At 42.3% G+C, this 22472-nt stretch overlaps 1 protein-coding gene across 4 annotated transcripts in view; it reads left to right on the plus strand.

Moving 5' to 3' along the window:
- Positions 1-22472, plus strand: part of PLOD1 (procollagen-lysine,2-oxoglutarate 5-dioxygenase 1) — a 230834-nt gene that overhangs the window by 169688 nt on the left and 38674 nt on the right. For all 4 annotated transcript variants that reach the window (XM_029579326.1, XM_029579322.1, XM_029579324.1 and 1 more), the window contains 3 exons: positions 10190-10291; positions 10606-10737; positions 20405-20526. In XM_029579326.1, the coding sequence (XP_029435186.1) occupies positions 10190-10291; positions 10606-10737; positions 20405-20526 (356 nt within the window). The remainder of the gene's footprint in view (positions 1-10189; positions 10292-10605; positions 10738-20404; positions 20527-22472) is intronic.

Consider the following 22472-nt stretch of genomic DNA (forward strand, 5'->3'; position numbering starts at 1 on the left):
CCCCTAGCTCTGTCTCTCTCTCTCTCTCTGCCACCCCCAGCTTTCTCTCTCCCTCTCTCTCTCTGCCACCCCCAGCTTTCTCTCTCCCGAACTTCCAGCAGGATCCCCTCTCTCTCTCTCTCCCCACCCAGCAGGATCCCCTCTCTCTCTCGATCCCCTATCTCTCTCTCTCTCTCTGCCACCCCCAGCTTTCTCTCTCCCTCCCTCTCTCTCTCTGCCACCCACAGCTTTCTCTCTCCCGAACTTCCAGCAGGATCCCCTCTCTCTCTCTCTCTCCCCACCCAGCAGGATCCCCTATCTCTCTCTCTCTGCCACCCCCAGCTTTCTCTCTCTCTCTCTGCCACCCCCAGCTTTCTCTCTCCCCCCTCTCTCTCTCTCTGCCACCCCCAGCTTTCTCTCTCCCGACCTTCCAGCAGGATCCCCCCTCTCTCTCTCTCTCTTTCTCTCTCTCCCCACCCAGCAGGATCCCTTATCTCTCTCTCTCCCCACCCAGCAGGATCCCCTAGCTCGCTCTCTCTCTCTCCCCACCCAGCAGGATCCCCTGTCTCTCTCTGCCACCCCCAGCTTTCTCTCTCTCCCCACCTTCCAGCAGGATCCCCTGGCTCTCTCTCTCTGCCTCCCCAGCATCCCCTGCTCTCTTTGCCCTGTCTCACCTCCCCCAACTTTATCTCTCCCTCCCAGCAAGACCTCCAGATCAGTTTCCCCTGCCTCACTATACCCAACTCTTTCTCCCCCCCCTCCCCAGCTTGACCTCCAGTTTGCTCTCTTTTCCCCATCTCTATAAATCTTCCAGCTTTCTCCTCTTCCACAGCTCTCCCTGTCTCTACTTCTACTGCTACCTCTGAGGTCTCCTCCATTTTCAAGCTACACTGCCATAGATACATCCTATGTCTTGTGACCTGCATATCGCCGCCTCTGATTTCTGGCCACTGCAGCCTCTGCCAGACTGCACAAGCCCTGACGTTGCCTCTGTGCAACACTGCTGACTCTTCTTCTCTGTGTTGAATTCTGCATGTAAAATACAGGAGGAGAATTTGTGCAAATTCCCCTGGGTAGCAATAGAAAGTCTACACCCTCTTCCAAAATGTTCACCCTTTGTTGTCTTATAGTTTGGAAGTAAAATGCATTAAACCAGTTTTCCTTCCATGTATTCGCACATCCTACTCTACAACTGCCAAGCAAAAATGAATTAGGTATAAAAGCATGAGTGTCTGTCCCTATTTGTACTTCTGTAGCAATCTTAAATACCTAAAGCTCTGGTATAACCAATCGCCTTCAAAAGTACACCCTTGTGTAAATTGTACTGACTTGCATGAGTAGAGTTCCTGCTGGTTCTCTCTGCTGTGCAGAGGATGTGCTAAAGTAAGATAATGTAGATGAGTTTAATAATGGTTTGGACAAGGTCCTGGAGGAAAAGTCCATAAACATTATTAAGCAGATAGAGCTGAGGAAAGCCACTGCTTATTCCTGGGTGTTAGCAGCATAGAATCTACTGTTTGGGATCCTGGGTCAAATCTTATGCTCTTATTTCCTCATTCTGATCAAAACCCACCCTAGGAAGGCCTCCCCTTAAACTGACTGAAAGTGCGGCCCTGTAGGGTTAAGGCTGGGCAGTTGTCCCAGATAAATTCCTTAATATCCTGGGCCAGCTCTGCTATTTGGTTCTCCAGCACTGCTAGAAGAGCTTCTTTCTATGTTTTGTGTAAATATGCCTGCGGGTTTATATGCAATATACACATGCACAGAGCTTCATTTCATTCTCTAAGGGAAGTCTGAGATTATTGATGTTTTTTACAAAAGAGAATACTGAAATTGTTTTGTTTTTTTGTTAACATTTTATTAGGCAATTCAAAAGATAGCAAGCACAACACTTGCAAATAAAACTTATTACATAGATTTGTTTTCTATATGCTATACAAAATAACCTGTTACTTTTTTTTTTATAAAGCCTTCATTGTTTCCTCCTCACCCCCCTCGCCCCCTCTTACAGCAAGGTGATCCTGTAAGAGTAAATACACAATTGTGAGATATGACATGGTCTAAACAAAACTATATGGCAATGCAAGAATAACTGTAACAATATAAATTGACAGCATTGAATGTTACATGACCACATGAAGGCAGCCCCTAGTTATGGTACAGACCGCTGATCTTATACGCCATGGCTGTATGGCCTATGCGGATGTAACGCGGAGTAACACCAGGAGTAACACCAGGAGTAACACCACTGCTTTCGTGGTGCAACCGGGCATGAATTACCTCTTGCTCTATGGTGAAATAGTCCCATATCAGAGCAAAGGATTTCATGTGGTCATGATGTACCGCTGTTAGTCGCCCTAATTAGTAGTATCTATATACTCTTTGAAGCACTCTAGAAATGTGAGGTATATGGCACTGTTTCCAATGGGCTTCCAGCGCGATGTGAGCCGCTATGAATACCTGTTGTATGAAGCACTGTGCTGATTTATTCAGGGTATTCTTAGGCAGATTTAATAAGGCATGCAGGGGACGTCAGAGGACTAAAGATAACCAGTTGATTGTCGGCCAAATGTTTTGTAACTTCGCACACTGCCACCATATGTGATAGTAAGAACCAACACCCCCACACTCCCTCCAACATGCATCTGGTATAACAGGCATTAAGCGATGTAGAAAAGTAGGTAGGTGACAAATGCCACCGGTACAACATTTTATAAACGTTTTCCTGAAAGTTAGGGGAAATGGAACATTTGCTCGCTGAGGCAAATCTTTGGTCCTTGACATGTAGTGCATGCCCCAAATCCTCTGTCCAAGCTATCTGTTGTCTGGTCTTGCCAGTTAATCTTCCATTTAAAAGGGTATAGATTTTGGAAGTTAAACCCCTTATAGTGTTTGCGTTCATGCAGTAGTTTTCAAACAAATATCCAGACAATCGTAAGCTACCATTCCTGGATGCTATCGTCACAAAACGGTGTAATTTAGCATAAGCCAGGAAGTCCATTTTGTCTAAATTATAGCAAGTTCGCAAGTCCTCCAATGACATAAGTGTGCCCTGCATGTGTATATGATCAAGACAAATGATGCCTGCTTCTGCCCATAACCTAAAGGCGCTAGACAGAGAAGCCTGAGGAAAAATAGCATTTTGAAAAAGGTGAGTTAGCAAGGTATATTTTTCTTTACCTATCAACACTGGTTGCCAAATCCTAAGTGTAGTTTGCATAGAAAAAGGTATGCAGTGATTGGCTCTCCAGGTAGATTTATGCTGCCATGGAATGGCTGATAGTGGCTGCTCCAGTAAGACCCATTGTGGGATATTTTTAGTTTTGTGCAGTGTTACCAGAGCGCGAAGTTGGGCTGTGCAAAAATACCAAGATAAATTCGGTGCTCCAAGGCCTCCTCGAGTCTTTGGTTGGTATAAGGTTAGTCTAGACATTTGGAGTGGTCATTTAAGCCAAATGAAATCAAACATTTTTGGTTGCCATGCACGTAGAATGGCTGGTGATAGATAGATAGGGATGATAGTGAAGAAATAAAGAAAACGTGGGAGGATATTCATTGTAATTAGGGCTATATGCCCGAGCCATGAGTGTGCGTCTTGAGACCATCTATTTAAATCCCTATCCATCGTCTTCAATAAGGGTGTATAATTCAGTGCAAAGAGGTGATCAACATTTGCTCCAATGCGTATCCCTAAATATTTAAGTGCTGTTTTAGCCCATTTAAATGGAAAAAGACTCTTGAGGGTTGATACATCCGCTGGGTGAGATTTGTTTAAAATTTCGGATTTGTCATAATTCACTTTGTGGCCCGACACTGTACTAAAGGCATCCAGTTCCCTAATTACCCCCCTCAGTGAATTAAATGGGTCAGTTAGCGTGAGCATAATATCATCTGCGAAAAGAGAGACTTTAAAATGATAACTCCCCATATGAATTCCTGTAATTGTGGGTGATGTTCATAAGCGGGTCGTGAAGGGTTCAAGAAATAGTGCGAATAGCAAGGGTGACAAAGGGCACCCCTGCCGTGTAGCCCTTCCTATTATAACAGGATCCTCAAAACTGCTATTGACTTTCACCCTAGCTGAGGGATGTTCATAAAGCTTCATTATCCACTTAATAAAGAATGATCCAAATCCCATGTTTTCCATAGACTTGAATAGGAAGGACCAGAGGACAAGGTCGAATGCTTTTTCAGCATATAGTCCTCATTTATAGAAATATCAGAACAAGAAGTTGAATCAATGATAAAAAATATAAACCCTGCTCCACACAAAATCGATACAATACGAACAACTGAGATAAAAAAGATTACCAATGTAATAACCCCAACACTAACTAATATCATAAACATATCCCTAACTGAAGGATTAATGCCAGATACACTAAAAGGGGCAATCATTAAACCAATCATCAAAAAGAAAAACAGTGACCCATTAATCTTCATTAACTACCGCCCAGTCTCAAACCTCCCATTATTAGCTAAATTAATAGAGAAAACAGTACAGAAACAGCTAGCTGAACACCTAGACAATAACATACTGTACCCTTCACAACACGGCTTCCGAAAACACTACAGCACTGAGACATTACTTCTCTCACTAACAGACAACATACTAAGAGGTTTTGATAACAGTAAACATTACATCCTTATAATGCTCGACTTATCTGCAGCCTTTGATACAGTAAACCACAAAATACTACTAAAAAGACTTGAAGAAATTGGATTATGTGACAAAACAATAAACTGGTTCAGATTGTACCTAAACAACAGGTTTTTTCAAGTCCAGATAAAAAACACATTATCAGAAAAATTTAAACTTGAAACAGGAGTACCTCAGGGTTCAGCACTGTCTGCTACCCTCTTTAACATATATATGCTACCCTTATGTCATCTGCTGGCAGGCCTAGGGATAATACATTACATTTACGCAGACGACATTCAATTAATTCGGCCAATAGACGACACAATTGAAAAAACATTAAGTCTAGCTAACATGTACCTAGACATAATTAAACAACTACTAAATCAGATGGAACTGGTTATCAACATTGACAAAACTGAATTCCTTCACCTTGAGAGAAAACATACTAAAATCATTCAAACACCGATAACCCTAAGAAATAACCAAAAAATTGAGCTGGCAGAAAAAGTAAGGAATCTGGGAGTAATAATGGACCCAGAAATCAACCTGAAACAACACATATCTATAAAAGTAAGAGAAGGCTTCACAAAACTTATGGTCCTCAGAAGATTGAAACCATTACTCACACCTGCCCACTTCAGAACAGTATTGCAAACACTTATCTTTTCCAGCACTGACTACTGCAACGCACTCTTACTAGGACTCCCAAGCACATCGATAAGACCACTCCAGATACTTCAACATACTGCAGCCAGAATACTAACTGGAAAAAAGAGGAGGGACCATATAACCGAAACTCTAGCAGACTTACATTGGTTACCCATCGAATACAGGATAAAAAACAAAGCCTTTTGCACCATACACAAACTAATATATGATAAAGAAGCAGACTGGCTAAACACAGCCTTACGAGTACACGTTCCACAAAGAAACCTCCGCTCAGCAAACAAAGCACTACTAACAATCCCTTCAGTAAAGTCAGCAAAATTAACCCAAGTGAGAGAAAGGGCTTTATCATTGGCTGGGCCCATACTATGGAACACGATGCCCCCCGAACTCAGATTACAGAATAATCTCAAAACTTTTAAGAAAAATGTAAAAACATGGCTCTTTAAAAAAGCCTTCACTAAAGAGTGTGGAGGGTAGAGAATGAAAGTACAGGGTAATGCAGTTGAGAATGAATTTACTCAATCCTACATTTAAGAAGTAATATCTCAAAGAGATAGTAACTCAATAATACACCTGGACTTGACCAACATTACTCAAATAATGATTTTATTTATGAATTTGTAACTGAACTTTATTGGCACCTGTTAGAATGTACGATATCCTACATTTACTTACCTTAGTCTATGTGCCTATTTGTAAACCGTTGCGATGGTATATAACTTAGTGACTGATAGAAAAGTTTTTAAATAAATAAATCTATAGATAAAAGAACTGTAGGCGTATGATTACGCTGAATCAGCCAACTATATCAACTATTTTGCGAAGTTGTCCACAGCCATTCTCGCTGGGACAAAGCCTACCTGATCAGGATAAATCAGGTTAGGCAAGAGATCCCCTTGCTAGAATTTTAAGGTCCAGATTTATCAACGAGATTGGTCTATAAGAGCCACATTGCATAGGATCCTTACCGGGTTTCACTATTACAGAAATACCAATTGTGTTAGCGTTCTGGGCAAGGGATTTGGTCTCCCGGAGGGAATTAAACATTTCAGTTAGAGGAGCAGCTATAATTTGAGCAAATTTCCAGTAATATGCACTTGTAAATCCGCCCATCCCCGGGGCCTTTCCCGGTTTTAGCTGTTTAATTGCAGCCAAAACTTCTGAGACCTCAATTGGGCCATCTAGGAATAGCTGCTGTTCTTGGGTAATCTCAGGCAGGACTATGGGGTCTAAGTAATCATTGATCTTGGAATCCCGAATTGATCCATCCTGTTTGTACAGCTTGATGTAGAATTCGGTAAAGCTCCTCCGAATATCCTCAGACGTGTGGTCTCTGATGTACCCCAAAGTCACTATAGTTTCTGTGTGTAAAGCATTTAACCATTGGGAAAGATAACGCCCGGCTTTATTCCCCCTTCAATAAAATTTTGTTTGAGTAATTCTAGTTTATGGCTGATGGAGGCATCATCAAGGGACCTTAACGAGTCTTTAACCCACATTGATATATTTGTGGAGAATTGGTGGAGACATGTTACTGAGATAACTGAGCTATGTCTGCTAGCAACAAATTCCTTTGGTGCTTCCACTCTTTGTTACAAAAGGATGCTCTAGAGATCAGAATTTCCCTGGCCACTGTTGTAGAGCATTCCCAGACCTCAGATGGGGACATCCCATCTATTTGGTTAAGGTGGAAATATTCTTGCAGATTTTTACCCAACTGTTAAGAGAAGTCAGAATCCTTTAATAGGCTATCATTCAGCCTCCATGTACGTAAACCTGGATCTGTGTCTCTGAATTGCACCTCCACCCAAATGGGGGCGTGATCTGACCACGTGATGCTATCTATGCCCACTTTACGCACATCATTTTGTAAGTATTTATCAATTAAAAAATAGTCAATACGGGAGTATGTGTTGTAGGACTGAGAGAGAAAAGTATAAGAGGGTGAGGTAGGAAATCTTTGCCTCCATATGTTCACCAAACTCCAACGCTGCAAAAATAATTGCCAAGTTTTGCGCATACCATGAAGAGGCAATGACAAATTTGAACAATTATCTAGCTTTAGGGTTCCTAGAAGCATTAAAGTCCCCTCCTAGTATTATGGTCCCATCTGCATGTGTTGTTAATAGGTTATCTATGGTCTCTAAAAATGAGACCTGGGATACATTAGGAAAATAAACATTCACAATAGTAAAAATATGTGTGCCCACTCGGATTTTGAGTAGTAGATATCTGCCCATTGGATCTGCGAACTGAGAGAGCAATTAGTGTTCTAATAAAGTAGAGATTAATATCCCCACATCAGCATATCTGGAAGATTTTGTATGTGCAAGGAGAAGAAGAAAAAGATAAATGCTCATGGTGCTTCCTTACATGTCTCTTGGATGAGAGCTTTGATAGCTTGTTGTGTCTGTAACTCCTTATTTAATAGAAATCTCTTTCTAGGGGTGTTCAGCCCTTTCACATTTAAAGATAAACGGGAAGCCATTGTGTCCAAGATGGGGAGTTGTTAATGATGTAGCGGAGGGCTATTTGTGTATCCATATTGCCCCTGAGGTATCTACTTAAAAGAAGAAGAATATGCTGCCAAACATCACCCAGCACATCCCCTTATATTCCGCCATTCCCATCCTGTGGAATTTCAATCTCCTGTGGGGCCTCCTCATCACCCAATTGTGAAGGAACTCCCAAAAGCGAGTCCGTCACCCAAGGTCAAAAGTTACAAAATACATGGAAAATATTACCAACTCTTATGCGTACCACAGACCTAGTTAGAGTCTGAATGAGTATTGCTATCTTATACTACATATAACTTTGTCCCAACAACTGATTCCAGTATGACTCACACATCAAATATTTGGTGACCACTGTAAAGTGGCCTTTCATAATGTGACCCAGTCATTCAGCCTTGGTCTGACATGGCAGACCGGGAGTCTTCAGATTGTCGTCTGAGTCGCTTCCCACCTTTACCCGCTCTATGCCATCTAGGAAGGTTTCCATCTTGTGAGATTCAGCAGCTTTCTTGGGAACCTGAAAATCGACTTGCAGCTGGGCCTGCTAGAATGCATCAGCGGCCTCCGCCAGAGACCGGATCCGGTGAGTCATGGCCTTGGCTTGTAATTGTAATCCAAAAGGATATGTCCAGCGGTACCTGATCCTGCTATTGCGCAGGGTGGCAGTGACCTCCCGAAGTTCATAGCTCCTTTTGAGTGTCGCTGGTGCCAGATCTTAAAAAATAGTCAAGGCATGGGAGTTCCACATCCATTCTTTTTGTTTTCGGGCTGCCTCATAAATTTGAGTCTTCTGCAGGTAACTGTGGAAGCAAATAATAATGTCACAGCCAGGGCACTGATCCCTGCGCTGGCCCAGGGCCGATGAGCTCGCTCTAATCCAATCATTGTTTGTGGTGGATCCATTTCAGTAGGATCTGAAGCGCCTGAGTTGAGGATGAAGGCAGATATTTGATGTGCGGTGATGTCGGGAACACCTCGGATTCTAAGGTTACACTGCCTATTACGATTTTCAAGGTCTTCTATTATATTGGAGAGAATCAAAAGCTCGTTGTTAAGATGGGATTGCTGTGCAGTTAAATTGTTGATAGCATCGCCGTGGCCTTCCTCTCTGACATCTACCTCGTCTACCTGCACCCTAAGCGCTGCGAGGTCCTCTCGGATTTCTGCTATGGAGACTAATAAATCGGTTTTATGTTGGCGCATGTCTGATCTTAAGTCCATAAACCAAATCTCTAATTTCCTCTCTCGATAAAGTTTCAGCAGCATTGTTTGCCGAAATTGCACTGATTGATCTGGAATCCTCGTCTTTGCTTCCCGGTTTCTCAACCTGCGGTCTGGCCTGCTCGCCATCGTCTGGCCCTGCCTCTGTGGCTGAATTCCCTTTAGAAAATTGCTTTGTCTGCTGTTTTCCTTTTCGCGGCCATTTCAGTTGGTAGGCACGCGTAAGAGAGAGAATTTGTCGAGTTATAGTAAATTATAGGTCAAAATTTGCTAAAAACGTTGGGTTTTTTTTCTCTGTTGGGGGACGGAGCTGGTCTCTCAGACATCCGCTCCCATCGGTGGCAGTATAGACCCCCTGAAATTGTTTTTCACACTCCTAGCAGGCAGTTCCAGAAATATCCACACGTAACATGTTATGCAGGATGCCCTCTTACTTTTCTTTTTCTGGCTGATGTTTTTCTCTTCTATGGCATAGGTGGTGATGGTATTGCTTAGTAATCAATTAATGTATCTATTTAAAGCTAATTAGAATGCTGACCCCTGTTTTTTAAGTACCCATAGTTTTTGCAAAATTTAGATTCTGAATCCTACAAAGACCCAAGATATACAAATTACAGCTCTCTTGCAGAGGGGTTGAAAAAGAGAAACATAGAAATTACAGTGGAAAAGGACCAAATGGTCAATCCAGTCTGCCCAGTAAGCTTCCTAAGGAAGTAACTGCCACTCTGTGCAGGTTACCCCCTCGCCTTATGATAATCCATAAACCTTGCAGCTAGCAACATTTTTTACTGGGTGATGAGCTTTCTTGAAAGCTGCTGACGTGCTTTGCTTATGGACTTGACCGTAAGAGGTGGCCTGTGCTTTTTCCCTTATGTCTGCTCATCAGTATTCCAGGCCCTCGGTTGTCTGAATCCAATTCCCCTTCTCCCCCTGCCGTCTAAACAGGGAGCAGTGGTGCATTTGCATTAAAAGCATCAAGGCTTATTGGTTAAGGGTGGTAATCTCCATGCCTTCTGCTAAGGGTAGTAACCGCCACAGCAGCAGGCATCGTTTCAGATTTGTACTGTATCCCTTCTCTTGTGGAGTTGGACATTTATTGTCTTTGCACACACTTATGATAGGAAGTAATAGAGCTTGCAGGCACTGAATTGCTTTCTGTGTGCAGGTGCAGCTGAATTATCTGGGCAACTACATTCCAGATTCATGGACTTTTGAGATGGGCTGCACTGTGTGTGAGGAAAACCGGAGGAGTCTTGCAGGACTTGTGGTAAGAGAAGGGAAAACAGATTAGATCATGATTCTTTCTAACTTCCTTGCCTTCACTGGATACTTGGTATGTGAGTAAAATGATTATTGTAAAAGTGAGACCCTATATCATATTACTGTGCATCTGATATGGAGATGATTAATGCTGACAACTCTTACTCCTCTCGCTCTGGGTGTTTCGTCTCCCAATCCTTGCCTTTTCTTCTTGCTCACGCTCTCTCTTCCTTTATATGTGTGGCTTTCTCTCCCCTTCTGTGTGGTTTTTGCTCCCCTCAAGTCACGGCTCCTGCTCTTTCTGTCCCATGTTTACCACAGGAGGACTCGTTCCCCTCTCTTCTGATCAGCATCTTCCTTCGGCAGCTGACTCCATTTGTATCTCAGCTTTTCCAGTGGCTCCAGAATCTGCATTATCCAAAGAAACGGATCCAATTGTTTATTCATAACCGTGTAAGTATAGAGGCTGCTGAGCATGTGAGATAACAGCTTAATTGTCACCAGTTATCCTGAAAATTTCCTAAATCTAACCAGTCAAAAGTGGTTTAACTCTTTAATTACAACCTCCTATACAAACACATGAAAACCAATGTAGAACAAATGTAAACAGAGCGTGTTAATCAAAGGTCTTTGAAGGACATTGAAAGTGAAATCAGTGTATCCCCACCCCACTCCCCCCTAAGACCAGTCGTTAGCTTCTCCAGCAGAGCTTGCCTGCTGCACATCTGCACTAGAATTCCAGCTAATGCATGAAACAGAGGTGATGATGGTCTCTTCCGATCTGAAGGAAAAGTAAGTCTCAGATCCCCAATAAACAAAATGCAGAAAAAAGTGAGTGTCACTCCAGCAATGCCTGTAATTTCATATTCAATAACGCACCCAAAATCCTGAATGTATCTATATTGCCACCACATATTTATTTCTGAAAAAAAATGTACAGTATATGCCATGTTATCTTAAATTCTAAGCAGTTTCCACATCCCCTCCAATAGTCCAGACTAGGATTTCTAACCTCTACTAGCAGGCCGCACACCTGTCTGTCCGATGCAGCGATGCAGGCCGCACACCTGTCTGTCCAATGCAGGCCGCACACCTGTCTGTCTGATGCAGCGATGCAGGCCGCACACCTGTCTGTCTGATGCAGCGATGCAGGCCGCACACCTGTCTGTCTGATGCAGCGATACAGGCCGAACACCTGTCTGTCTGATGCAGCGATGCAGGCCGCACACCTGTCTGTCTGATGCAGCGATACAGGCCGAACACCTGTCTGTCTGATGCAGCGATGCAGGCCGCACACCTGTCTGTCCGATGCAGGCCGAACACCTGTCTGTGTGATGCAGCGATGCAGGCCGAACACCTGTCTGTCTGATGCAGCGATGCAGGCCGCACACCTGTCTGTCTGATGCAGCGATGCAGGCCGCACACCTGTCTGTCTGATGCAGCGATGCAGGCCACACACCTGTCTGTCTGATGCAGGGTACATAACTTTAACTCTTTATGATGATTACAGAGTGATATCTTAAGAGCTGCAGCCCAGTTTCTCCCAGTCTTCTTGCTCAAGGTCAAGATGTAGGTCCCTATTCCACAAATCTGAACACCAGAAACATTACATTTTGATAGACAGCAGAGACTAATATTTCTCAGGAGCCTATGCTGCATACTTTGCATGGCCTCAGTGAATTCTCCTCCAATCATAACAACATAAGAAGTGCCATGCTGGGTCAGACCAAAGGTCTACTGAATCCAACATCCTGACTCCAACTGTGGTCAGTCCCCAAAAGTAGATTCAGTTGTTTTCCTCAATTATTAAAAAAAAAAAAAAAAAAAGTTACCAGACAAAGAGAGAACACTGAGGGAATGGGAGCAGAATGTTTTTAGGATGAATTTTTAGATATTAAGTGTGTGATCAATAATTAGGTGCAATCTACAAATGTTTCTGGCACCTCCCCACCCCTGAGAAAAGCTTCGTTCTACCCCTCTGCAGGGTGACCCAGGGCGGGGAGGATGGGATAGCAGATTCTCTAACCTGGCCATCCAGTAATAGTTTGAGGTTGGAAGAAGCCATCCCGCTATGCTTCTTTCACTTCCAGACAGATGGGAGTGTAATAAGAGGTTGTGTTGTTCCGACCCACAATAGTAATCGCAAAATGCATAAAGGTAAGGCAGAGAGCTTCTCAGTTCTCCTTCGTTCAGATGTTTTATAAGATATTCTGGTTTCGACGCAAACTGCACAGTGTAATGTATACTTGAAAGACGTTACATAAACCTTTCTGATCAAAGAAGGACAACTGAGAAGCTTTCTGCCTTACCTTTCTGCCATTTTGTGAACCAGATAAAGCTAGGTTGATAAAACAAGGAGGTAGGCGATCTAAAAAAGCCATGAGGGCCACACAAACGATTAGATGCCAAGGAATTTCCGTTTAGAATCTTTATTTGGAGACTCGTTCATGCAATAAAAAAAGCCCGACTCGGGCCGCGTTTCGTCCACACAATGGGGCTGCCTCAGGGGCTGTATGAAATATCTCTTATAGATGTATGGTGGTTACCTCATACCATTGAGTTTGTCAGAAAGTTTGGAGTGGTATGCAGCAGCGTACCGGTCTTCTTCTGAACGTGATTAAGATTTTGATGGAAACAGAAATCTTTGAACGCTGCAAGCTATGGGCATAGAGATATGAGGGTTGCTTTCAAGAAGCGCGCTGGTCTCCTTCTACGTTTAGAAGGATATTACATGGTAGTTGTTGGAATAAATATAACAAACTAGGGGGAACTGAGATCTTTAATAACTTAATCTGACCCAGCAGTGATACAGGGAGATGAGCCACTTATCTATATCTTTTTTGATCTTAGAAATTACTGAGGAAAACTTTTCCTGAAAAAGGTTCTTTAAAGCTGGAACCATTTTTAGTCCTAAATGGAAAAGATTTTCTGTCTTATTTCATGTTTTTGTCAGGACCCTGTCTGACTCAGGTTCACCTTAGTGCTATAACAGCGTCCCATGACATTTGCGATAGAGCTTCTATCTCCCATCAAGCCATAGTTACCAAGCTGCCAATAAAGGATTGCCCTGTTCCTTGGGATCTAAATGTATTTCTTCATCAGCCCATGCAATCATAGTTCAAACTTCAAACCATTGGCAACAGCAGATTTATTTATTTAAAAATATGTATGAATTGCCCTTTCCAGATTCAAAAAATCACTCAGAGCAATATGCAAAAATCTACACATAATAGATAAAAATAAAAAATGAAATCAAATAAAAAAATAATTAATATACTCTTGCACTATTCATCTATAGTTCACTGTTATCACTCCACTGCTAACTACATGGGCAGACTTTCTCTCATTAACTTTCTGGAAACTCATCAAATCTCTCTTCCCTGAACACAGCAGGTAATTCATTCCACAGCCTGGAGAAGGCTCAGTTTTGCAATCATATGTTGAAGGTCTTTACAGATGGCAGTCAAAGCTGAGACCGCAAATTTGACCTATGCTCATGACTGCTGCTATTCCATTGGATACAGCTCCTAAGATGTGACGGGCTAACCCCTCTCAATACCTCAAACGCCAAAACTAAGCACTTAAATGTACAGTGCTGAGAGATGTGGATAATTGCAAGGTGATGCATATAGGGAAAAATAACCCTTGCTGTAGTTACACAATGTTAGGTTCCATATTAGGAGCTACTACCCAAGAAAGAGATCTAGGCATCATAGTGGATAATAATACATTGAAATCGTGGGGTCAGTGTGCTGCAGCAGTCAAAAAAGCAAACAGAATGTTAGGAATAATTAGGAAGGGATTGGTTAATAAAACAGAAAATGTCATAATGCCTCTGTATCGCTCCATGGTGAGACCGCACCTTGAATACTGTGTAAAATTCTGGTCGCCATATCTCAAAAAAGATATAATTGCGATGGAGAAGGTACAGAGAAGGGCAACCAAAATGATAAAGGGGAATGGAACAGCTCCCCTATGAGGAAAGACTAAAGAGGTTAGGACTTTTCAGCTTGGAGAAGAGACGACTGAGGGGGATATGATAGAGGGGTTTAAAATCATGAGAGGTCTAGAACGGGTAGATGTGAATCTGTTATTTACTCTTTCAGATAATAGACTAGGGGGCACTCCATGAAGTTAGCATGTGGCACATTTAAAAGTAATCGGAGAAAGTTCTTTTTCACTCAATGCACAATTAAACTCTGGAATTTGTTGCCTGAGGATGTGGTTAGTGCAGTTAGTATAGCTGTGTTTAAAAAAGGATTGGATAAGTTCTTGGAGGAGAAGTCCATTACCTGCTATTAATTAAGTTGACTTAGAAAATAGCCACTGCCATTACTAGCAATGGTAACATGGAATAGACTTAGTGTTTGGGTACTTGCCAGGTTCTTGTGGCCTGGTTTGGCCACTGTTGGAAACAGGATGCTGGGCTTGATGGACCCTTGGTCTGACCCAGTATGGCATGTTCTTATCTCAAATTCCATAGGCACACACCCACTTAAAATTCAGCACACGTGTGCGGGGAGCCAGACTATTTTATAACATGCACACATATACATGTATATGTTATAAATAGTCGCATTCCTGGGAACAGACTGACAAAGGTGCACATATGTGCACTTGGCAGCAGTTTAAAAGTTACTGTCCATATTGCAGGGTAGAGATAAACATGTTTCATAAAGCACACGTATGTCATACATGCATGGTATAAAATATATATATATATATATGCAGATATGTGCTGCTGCACCCATTTGTTTGAAAAGTTATCTTCTAAGTGGGTATGTGAGGCAATGGGAGATAAATTGAGAAGGGATCTGACTCTGGTCCCTGCTAGTGAAGAGAGCAATCCACTTTCAGCATTCACTGACAGGGAAGCAGTCAATGTCCCTTCGGATCAGGGATTGAATAAACAGATACTAAGGGCTGCTGCTACCTTTCAGCTGGCCTGGCACTTGCTATTCAGTGTTGTGGGAGAAGATGAGAGAAACTCCGTCCTTCCTTCCTTCTGTTTGGGACACTTTTTGGGTTTGGGATGGGGATTTATTACCATAATTTATTTGAAGCAGGGGATTGTGGGTGAAGGGAGATTAAGTGCTACTGGGCCTGACAAATCAAAGGGGCGTGGGATAAACTCTGTGGATCCATCGAGTCTAGAGGACGTGAATAAAGAGGGGGGTGGCTCGCATAGAGAATGCTGAACAAGCAGCAGCCCTCAAGATAGAAGAACAGGAAAGCCCTAATTAAAGGTCTTGTTGGGGGGGGGGGGGAGTTGTCAGAGCCACGAAAAGTAGCAGACGCAGGGATCAATAACCGGGGCCCGCAAGCCCAAAGGTGGAAGGAGGCATCAGAACACTGCACGGAGCGGCAGTAGCCACAGAGGCATTCACGGAGCGGAAGGATGGAGGGCTGCCATCTCCAAAAAAAAAAACCAGGGGTGGGTAAGAGTATGTAAAATTACCGGTGAGGTCATAGGCTATAGGTATTGCCAATTATTAGGCTTGTTCATTATTGTGGCTCGCGGAAATGGGGGCTACTACCTAGAGATAATACCCTTGTTCAGTGTACATACACACGATTGATGAGACTCCATCATTGCTCTGGGCTTCAACGGCAAGAGGTAATGTGGAAGAAAAAAAAAAAAATATATATATATATATATTAGTATTCTACTTTTCGGCAATCAAAAACATGCTAACAAGCCTCAACCTCGTGCTAAATACTAGCAAAACTGAAATCCTCATAATAGCTCCAGACAAGTGCTCTCTATTCAACCCAACTAGTTCCACCCAACTCTCCTTCACATCAATCGACCACACGCCACAAGTAAGAGATCTTGGTGTACTTCTGGACAACCAATTCAACTTCACCAACTTCATAAACAATACTACCAAAGACTGCTTCTTCAAATTGCAAGTCTTAAAAAAATAAAAACCTCTTCTACACTTCCGAGACTTCCGCTTGGTACTACAATCTATCATCCTCCCTAAACTGGACTATTGCAACTCACTCCTCCTGGGCCTGCCAGCCAACACCATCAAACCACTTCAGATGGTCCAGAATGCGACGGCCAGAATTCTCACTAACACCAAAAAATGGGATCACATCACCCCTATCCTCCAAAATCTTCACTGGCTGCCTATAAAATTTAGGATACAATTTAAATCCCTCATGATGATTCACAAGGCTCTTCACAACATCTCCCCCCTCATCCTATCCTTCCAACTACAGCTACTCATCTCCAATAGACCAATCAGAAGTGCATACCAGAACATGCTTCACACCCAGCCAACAAAAACCTCATTCAGGAAACGAGCTCTGTCCACTGCAGGTCCCCATCTTTGGAACCTGCTCCCTCCGGACCTCCGCCAAGAACCATGCCTTCCGACATTCAAAAAGAAGCTAAAGACTTGGCTATTCACTCAAGCTTTCCCTGAGAGCTAAAATCTGGTGAAGCGACAGACGATATACCTACCTCTGTACATATTTATTTAGAATTTTTATATACCGACATTCTCGATACACATATCAAATAAGATAGATGGGGAGTGGTTAATATATGTTTTTGCGAATTGTGTTGCATTTTGGGAGTTGGTGAGAATATGGTTTTCATCCGGTGAGATGATGAGGATTTCAGTTTTGTTATGATTGAGTATGAGGTTCAAGCTGGATAGTAGAGTATTGATAGATACATATGTTCCTGATTTATGGTTCCCAGTTACATTTAATTGAGTTTATGAAAGTTCTCTTTAATTTTATTTATTAATTTTAAGTTTTTCTATACCGGCATTCGCGATGGGTATCGCATCATGTCGGTTTACAATTAACAAGTGAAAAGGTAACAAGAGGTCATAAATAACAATAAATAACATAAATTAAAAGGTAGTAGTAATAGTAACAATATACAAGTGAAAGTTAAGGGTTGCAGTTACATAAAACAAGGTAGTAATATAACTTGGAACAGAGAAAAGAAGCAGGGGTTTTTTAACTAGATACATATGATACATATATGCCTATCAATGCATTTGAGGTAATAACGAATTGCCCTAATGCTGTGGAGTTAGTGATTAGTCAAAGACTGATTAAGGTTCAGTTTACGTCAGGAAATGCTTTCATAAAAAGCCATGTTTGAGTCTTTCCTGAAAGTGGGGAGGCAGGGTTCCTGTCGCAAATCTGGTGGGAATGGAGTTCCACAGTGATGGTCCTGCGGTGGAGAAAGCCCTGTCTCTGGCTGTTATGTGTCGCATGGTTTTGGAATGTGGAATTTGTAAGGATTCTTTGTAGGACTCTCTGATTGGTCTATTGGAAGTTAATTTTTTGAGAGGAATTTGAAGGTTGAGCTGAGAGTGTTGATGTATGGTTTTGTAAATAATGGTTATGGACTTATAAATAATTCTGTAGTGAATTGGCAGCCAATGTAAGTCTTTGAGAATTGGTGATATGTGATCTCTTCTCCGGGTGTTTGTTAATATTCTTGCAGCTGTATTTTGAGCCATCTGAAGGGGTTTAGTGTGAGAAGAGGGAAGACCTAATAGTAAAGAGTTGCAGTAATCTAGTTTAGCGAATATTATTGATTGAAGAATTGATCTATAGTCTTGAAAGTGAAACAGTGGTCTTATTCTTTTTAAGACTTGGAGTTTATAGAAACAGTCCTTAGTAGTTTGATTTATGAATGATTTAAGGTTTAGCTTATTATCAAAGATAGCTCCTAGGTTTCTTACTTGTGGGGTTTGTAAATTCGGTGGTGGATTTGTGTCTGTATTACTGTTTTCGGTGGAAATTAGGAGGGAGTTTCGCTTTTGAAGAGTTTAGTATTAGATTTAGGTTGGAGAGGAGTCCGTCAATTTTTTGAAGACAAGATTCCCAGAATTCAAGAGTTTTAGTATAGGATTCTTTGATGGGGATGACTATCTGGACGTCATCTGCATATAGATAGTGTTTAAGGTTTAACTTGTTTAGAAGTTGGCAAAGAGGGAGCAGGTAGATATTAAAGAGCGTTGGTGAGAGGGAGGAGCCCTGTGGAACTCCTGAAGAGGAAGCGTAGTGCTGAGATTCTTTGTTGTGTAGTTTAACTTTGTATTTTCTGTTCCCTATGTACGATTTGAACCACGATAGAGCTGTTCCTGTTATTCCAATATTTGCTAATTGAATTAGTAAGATGGAGTGGTTAACCGTATCAAAGGCAGCTGAGAGGTCCAGGAGGATTAGCAAGTAAGCTTGACCTTTGTCCAGGCCCATGATAAGGTAGTCAGTCAGGGAGATTAGTAGTGATTCTGTACTTAAAGATTTCCTGAAACCATATTGGGTCGGGAACAGAATTTTATGTTCTTCGAGGTAGTCTGATAGTCTGGAGTTAACCAATTTTTCCATTACCTTGGCTATGAACGGGAGATTTGATATAGGACGGAAATTGGTGGGATCATTGGGGTTTAAGTTAGGTTTTTTTCAGAGCGGTTTGATGGATGCAATTTTCAGGTCGTCAGGATAGATTCCTTGTGCCTAGTGAACAGTTAATGATGTCTGTCAGAGCGGTAGAGATGGTGTCTGGTATTAGCAGGAGAAGTCTGGATGGGATGTAGTCTGATGGGTGTGATGAGGGTTTCATTTTCTTCAATGCAGAGAGTATCTCTGATATAGAGAATAGTTCGAAGGATTGTAGAGAAGTGTCTTTGTTGTGATGGAAGTATAGGTTTGATGGATCTGAAGTATTGGGTCTCAGCTGTGTTATCAGGTTGGAGATTTTGTTGCTAAAGTAGAGGGCCAGTTCCTCAGCTTTTTCTTGTGCTAGGTTTGCCGGGATGTCAGGAGTAATGGTTTGTGTTAAGTTAGATACATAGGCAAATAGGGCTTTGGAATCGAAAATAATGTGGTGGATCTTCTGTGCAAAGAAGTCCCTTTTAGTTTTTAATGTGGCGTTTTTGTATTGGTGTAGAGCGAGTTTGTAAGCGGAGAGGGAGGTCGGTGTTGGTGATTTCCGCCATTTGCTTTCCTTCTGTCGGAGGGAGTGCTTGCGTTTTGAAGTTCTTCGTTAAACCAAGGTGTTTTTTGGAAGTGTTCTGTTTGAGTTTTTTTGTTGCCAGTGGACAGAGTTTGTTTTAATAGTTTTCCTGTATACCTGTGTTAATGTATTCTGCCTTGAGGCGACTGTTTTAATGTATTTCCGCCCTGGAGGCGACTGTTCAGTTCCTTGTAAACCGGTGCGATATGTATTCTTTACAGGAACATCGGTATATAAAAATTAAAAATAAATAAATAAATAGTATTCACAGGGAAGCGAGGTGTAGCTGGGCAGATACTTACTTTCATGCATGTCCAGCGTAGCTCTTTGCTTCAACAGCAGGGGGAATGAGGAAGGGAGGATCTGTATGTGGATTGCATAGTCTGGGTGGACAGGGGCAGGGGTGTGGCCTGCTTATTGCGGCTGTTACTACCCCTGATTGAGCTGGATATTCACTTGGATGCAGTTCCAGCGCTGCTCTCTACATTGATGGTGGGGGGAGGACAAATAGAACTGGAGAGTACTGGAAGCCAGCGTAAACAAGTATGAGAGAGAGAAAAATAAGAGGAGTGCATGGCTTGCTGGGCAGATTGGATGGGCCGTTTGGTCTTCTTCTGCCGTCATTTCTATGTTTCTATGTATGTTTCTATCTTTAAGATATTGGAAGGGCAGGAAATGCAGGCGCTGGGCCCATGCAACAATCTTAAAAGAAAAAACAGTAGGGTGGGATGGGCCAATGCTCAGCTGCTTGTTTAGTTTTCTAACTATTGAATAATCTGCTGAGTGGCTAAGTTTTATCTGGGTAATATTCAGCAGAATCCTTATCTGGCTAACTTGATACGAATAAGTTCTTTATTTGCCAGCTTAATGTTTACATTTCCAGTTGTCTTGGTTTTTTTCTGTATACAACAGGATTAGGGCTTGCTGAATATTGTGAGTAGGAGATAGAACAGTCAGGATGAAGGGTGAAGATTAATAACGCCTTCCTAACAGTGTTAAACGTGTTTTATTTTTAGTTAATAGAACGTGCCCAATGCAGATAATGCCAGAGACTTCCTAAGGAAGGCCGATGGAGGCAGCACATTAATGGCAGATTTCCCTCTCTCTTGTTTTTTTCTCCTCCAGGAACTCTATCACCAATCTCTGGTGGAAAACTTTGTGAAGGAATATGGCAGCACGTATGCCAGGACTAAAGTTGTAGGAGCCAGAGAGAAGGTGGGGACTGCTGCTGCTCGGAACATGGGCATGTGAGTCTCTCTCTCTGCAGCTTTTTTGGTTATTTATGCTCAGATGGAATGCCACGTGGACTTTTAACTGCATTTCTGGGGAAGAGAAACAACTTACATGCATATTCTCCATTCCCTAAAGCCTGCGCTTAAATGCATGTGTATACACTGGGGAGTGGCAGTGCGAGCACGCACCCGAGGAGGCCCTCAGGAGAAACATGGCGGATAGCCTTGCCATAGCCATTCCGGGGACGCAGTGGTAGCCATCTTCCCAAGACTAGCAGGGAGAGAAGAGAGAAAGGTGAGTAACAGAGGTCGAAGCCGTCTGAGACCGGATGCAATAGGATCCCTGCAGGATAAGCCCTGAAGCTCCGACACCCTCCTGGTGGAGCAAATAGCCACCAAAAAAAACATCTTCAGTGTGAGATCTTTCAAAGTGGCTTTCTTCAGCGGCTCGAAAGGGACTTCGCACAATGCCCGGAGCACCAAGTTTAGATTCCATGAGGGGCAGAGACTGTGAGTCGGTGGGCGCAAGTGTTTGACTCCTCTGAGAAAGCGCACCACATCCAGATGAGTCGCCAGGGAAGAGCCCTGGATAGGGCCCCTCAAACATCCCAGAGCCAAAACCTGAACCTTCAGGAAATTGTAAGACAGTCCTTTGTCGAGACCATCTTGCAGAAAGGAAAGAACTAGGGCAGGGGTCAGGAATCTTTTTGGCTGAGAGAGCCATAAACGCCACATATTTTAAAATGTAATTCCATGAGAGCCATACAATATGTTTAAAACTAAATACAAGTAAATGTGTGCATTTTATGTAAGATCACACTTTTAAAGTACAATAAGTCTCTGAAAATATTACACCAGGCCTTAAGACACCAATACATCTCCTATTAGGAAAACGGACCAAGTCAGGCTGCTATAGAGTCCTACACAGAAACTACACGCCAGCAGAAAACCTCACCTGAATCACATGTGCTGACCCTCACCTAACAAAGAATAAAGAGACCAAAACACATAACAAGAAGCATGCAGAAAAAAATGAATTGGAAACTGCAACAAGCCAGAGTCTCTGTATGCAGTGTAACAAAGGAAAAAAGAAACATCACCCATCCTTATAAAACAAATCAAGAAATATAAAATCATCAGCAGTAAAACTGTACTAACAAAAGAACATATTCGAAACAGCTGATGAGTGGAATATCCAATAATTAAAAACTCATATAAAACATTTCCAGATACCAACAAATATTTCAAAATAGCAGACACAAAGACCCAGTAATGAAAAATAAGGATACAAAATTTTTTTTGCTCTGCATACCTTGGGAACGTTTGATATCCAGGTGTCCTTAGATTGTTTTGAATTAGCAGGAGGAGGGATGGTTTGCTGGAACTTTCTCCTCTCTGTCACATACCAGCGCTCTCTCTCACACTGGGCTCTCAATGACACACCTATACACACATGCTCTCAGTACTCACATTACCCATGTTTTTTCTCTCTCACTATAGGCTCTTAATTACACATTACACACATGCTATCTTTTCACGCTTACACACACAGGCTTTCAATCACATAAATACATGCTGTCTTTTTCTCTCACACACAGACTCTCATTCACATGCTTACAACATGTCCTCTCTTTCTCTCATTGAAACACAGGCTCTCAATCACATACTCACATGCTCCCTCACCTAAAACTAGCTGTCAGACACAGACACACAGGCTCTTAATCATACATACACATGATCTCTCTCACACACAAAGGATCTCAATCATACACACACACTCTTTCACACAAACTTACACATACAGGTTCCCAATGGTAAACGTACATTCATGCTCTCTCTCTCTCCTCACAGGCAGCTCTCAATCACAGACATACTCTGTTTCACATACACAGGCTCTCAATCCTTCACATACATGCAATCTCTCACTCACACACACACACAGGATCTCAAACACACATGCT

This window comes from Rhinatrema bivittatum, chromosome 15 (genome assembly GCF_901001135.1).
Source record: "Rhinatrema bivittatum chromosome 15, aRhiBiv1.1, whole genome shotgun sequence".
NCBI lineage: Eukaryota > Metazoa > Chordata > Amphibia > Gymnophiona > Rhinatrematidae > Rhinatrema > Rhinatrema bivittatum.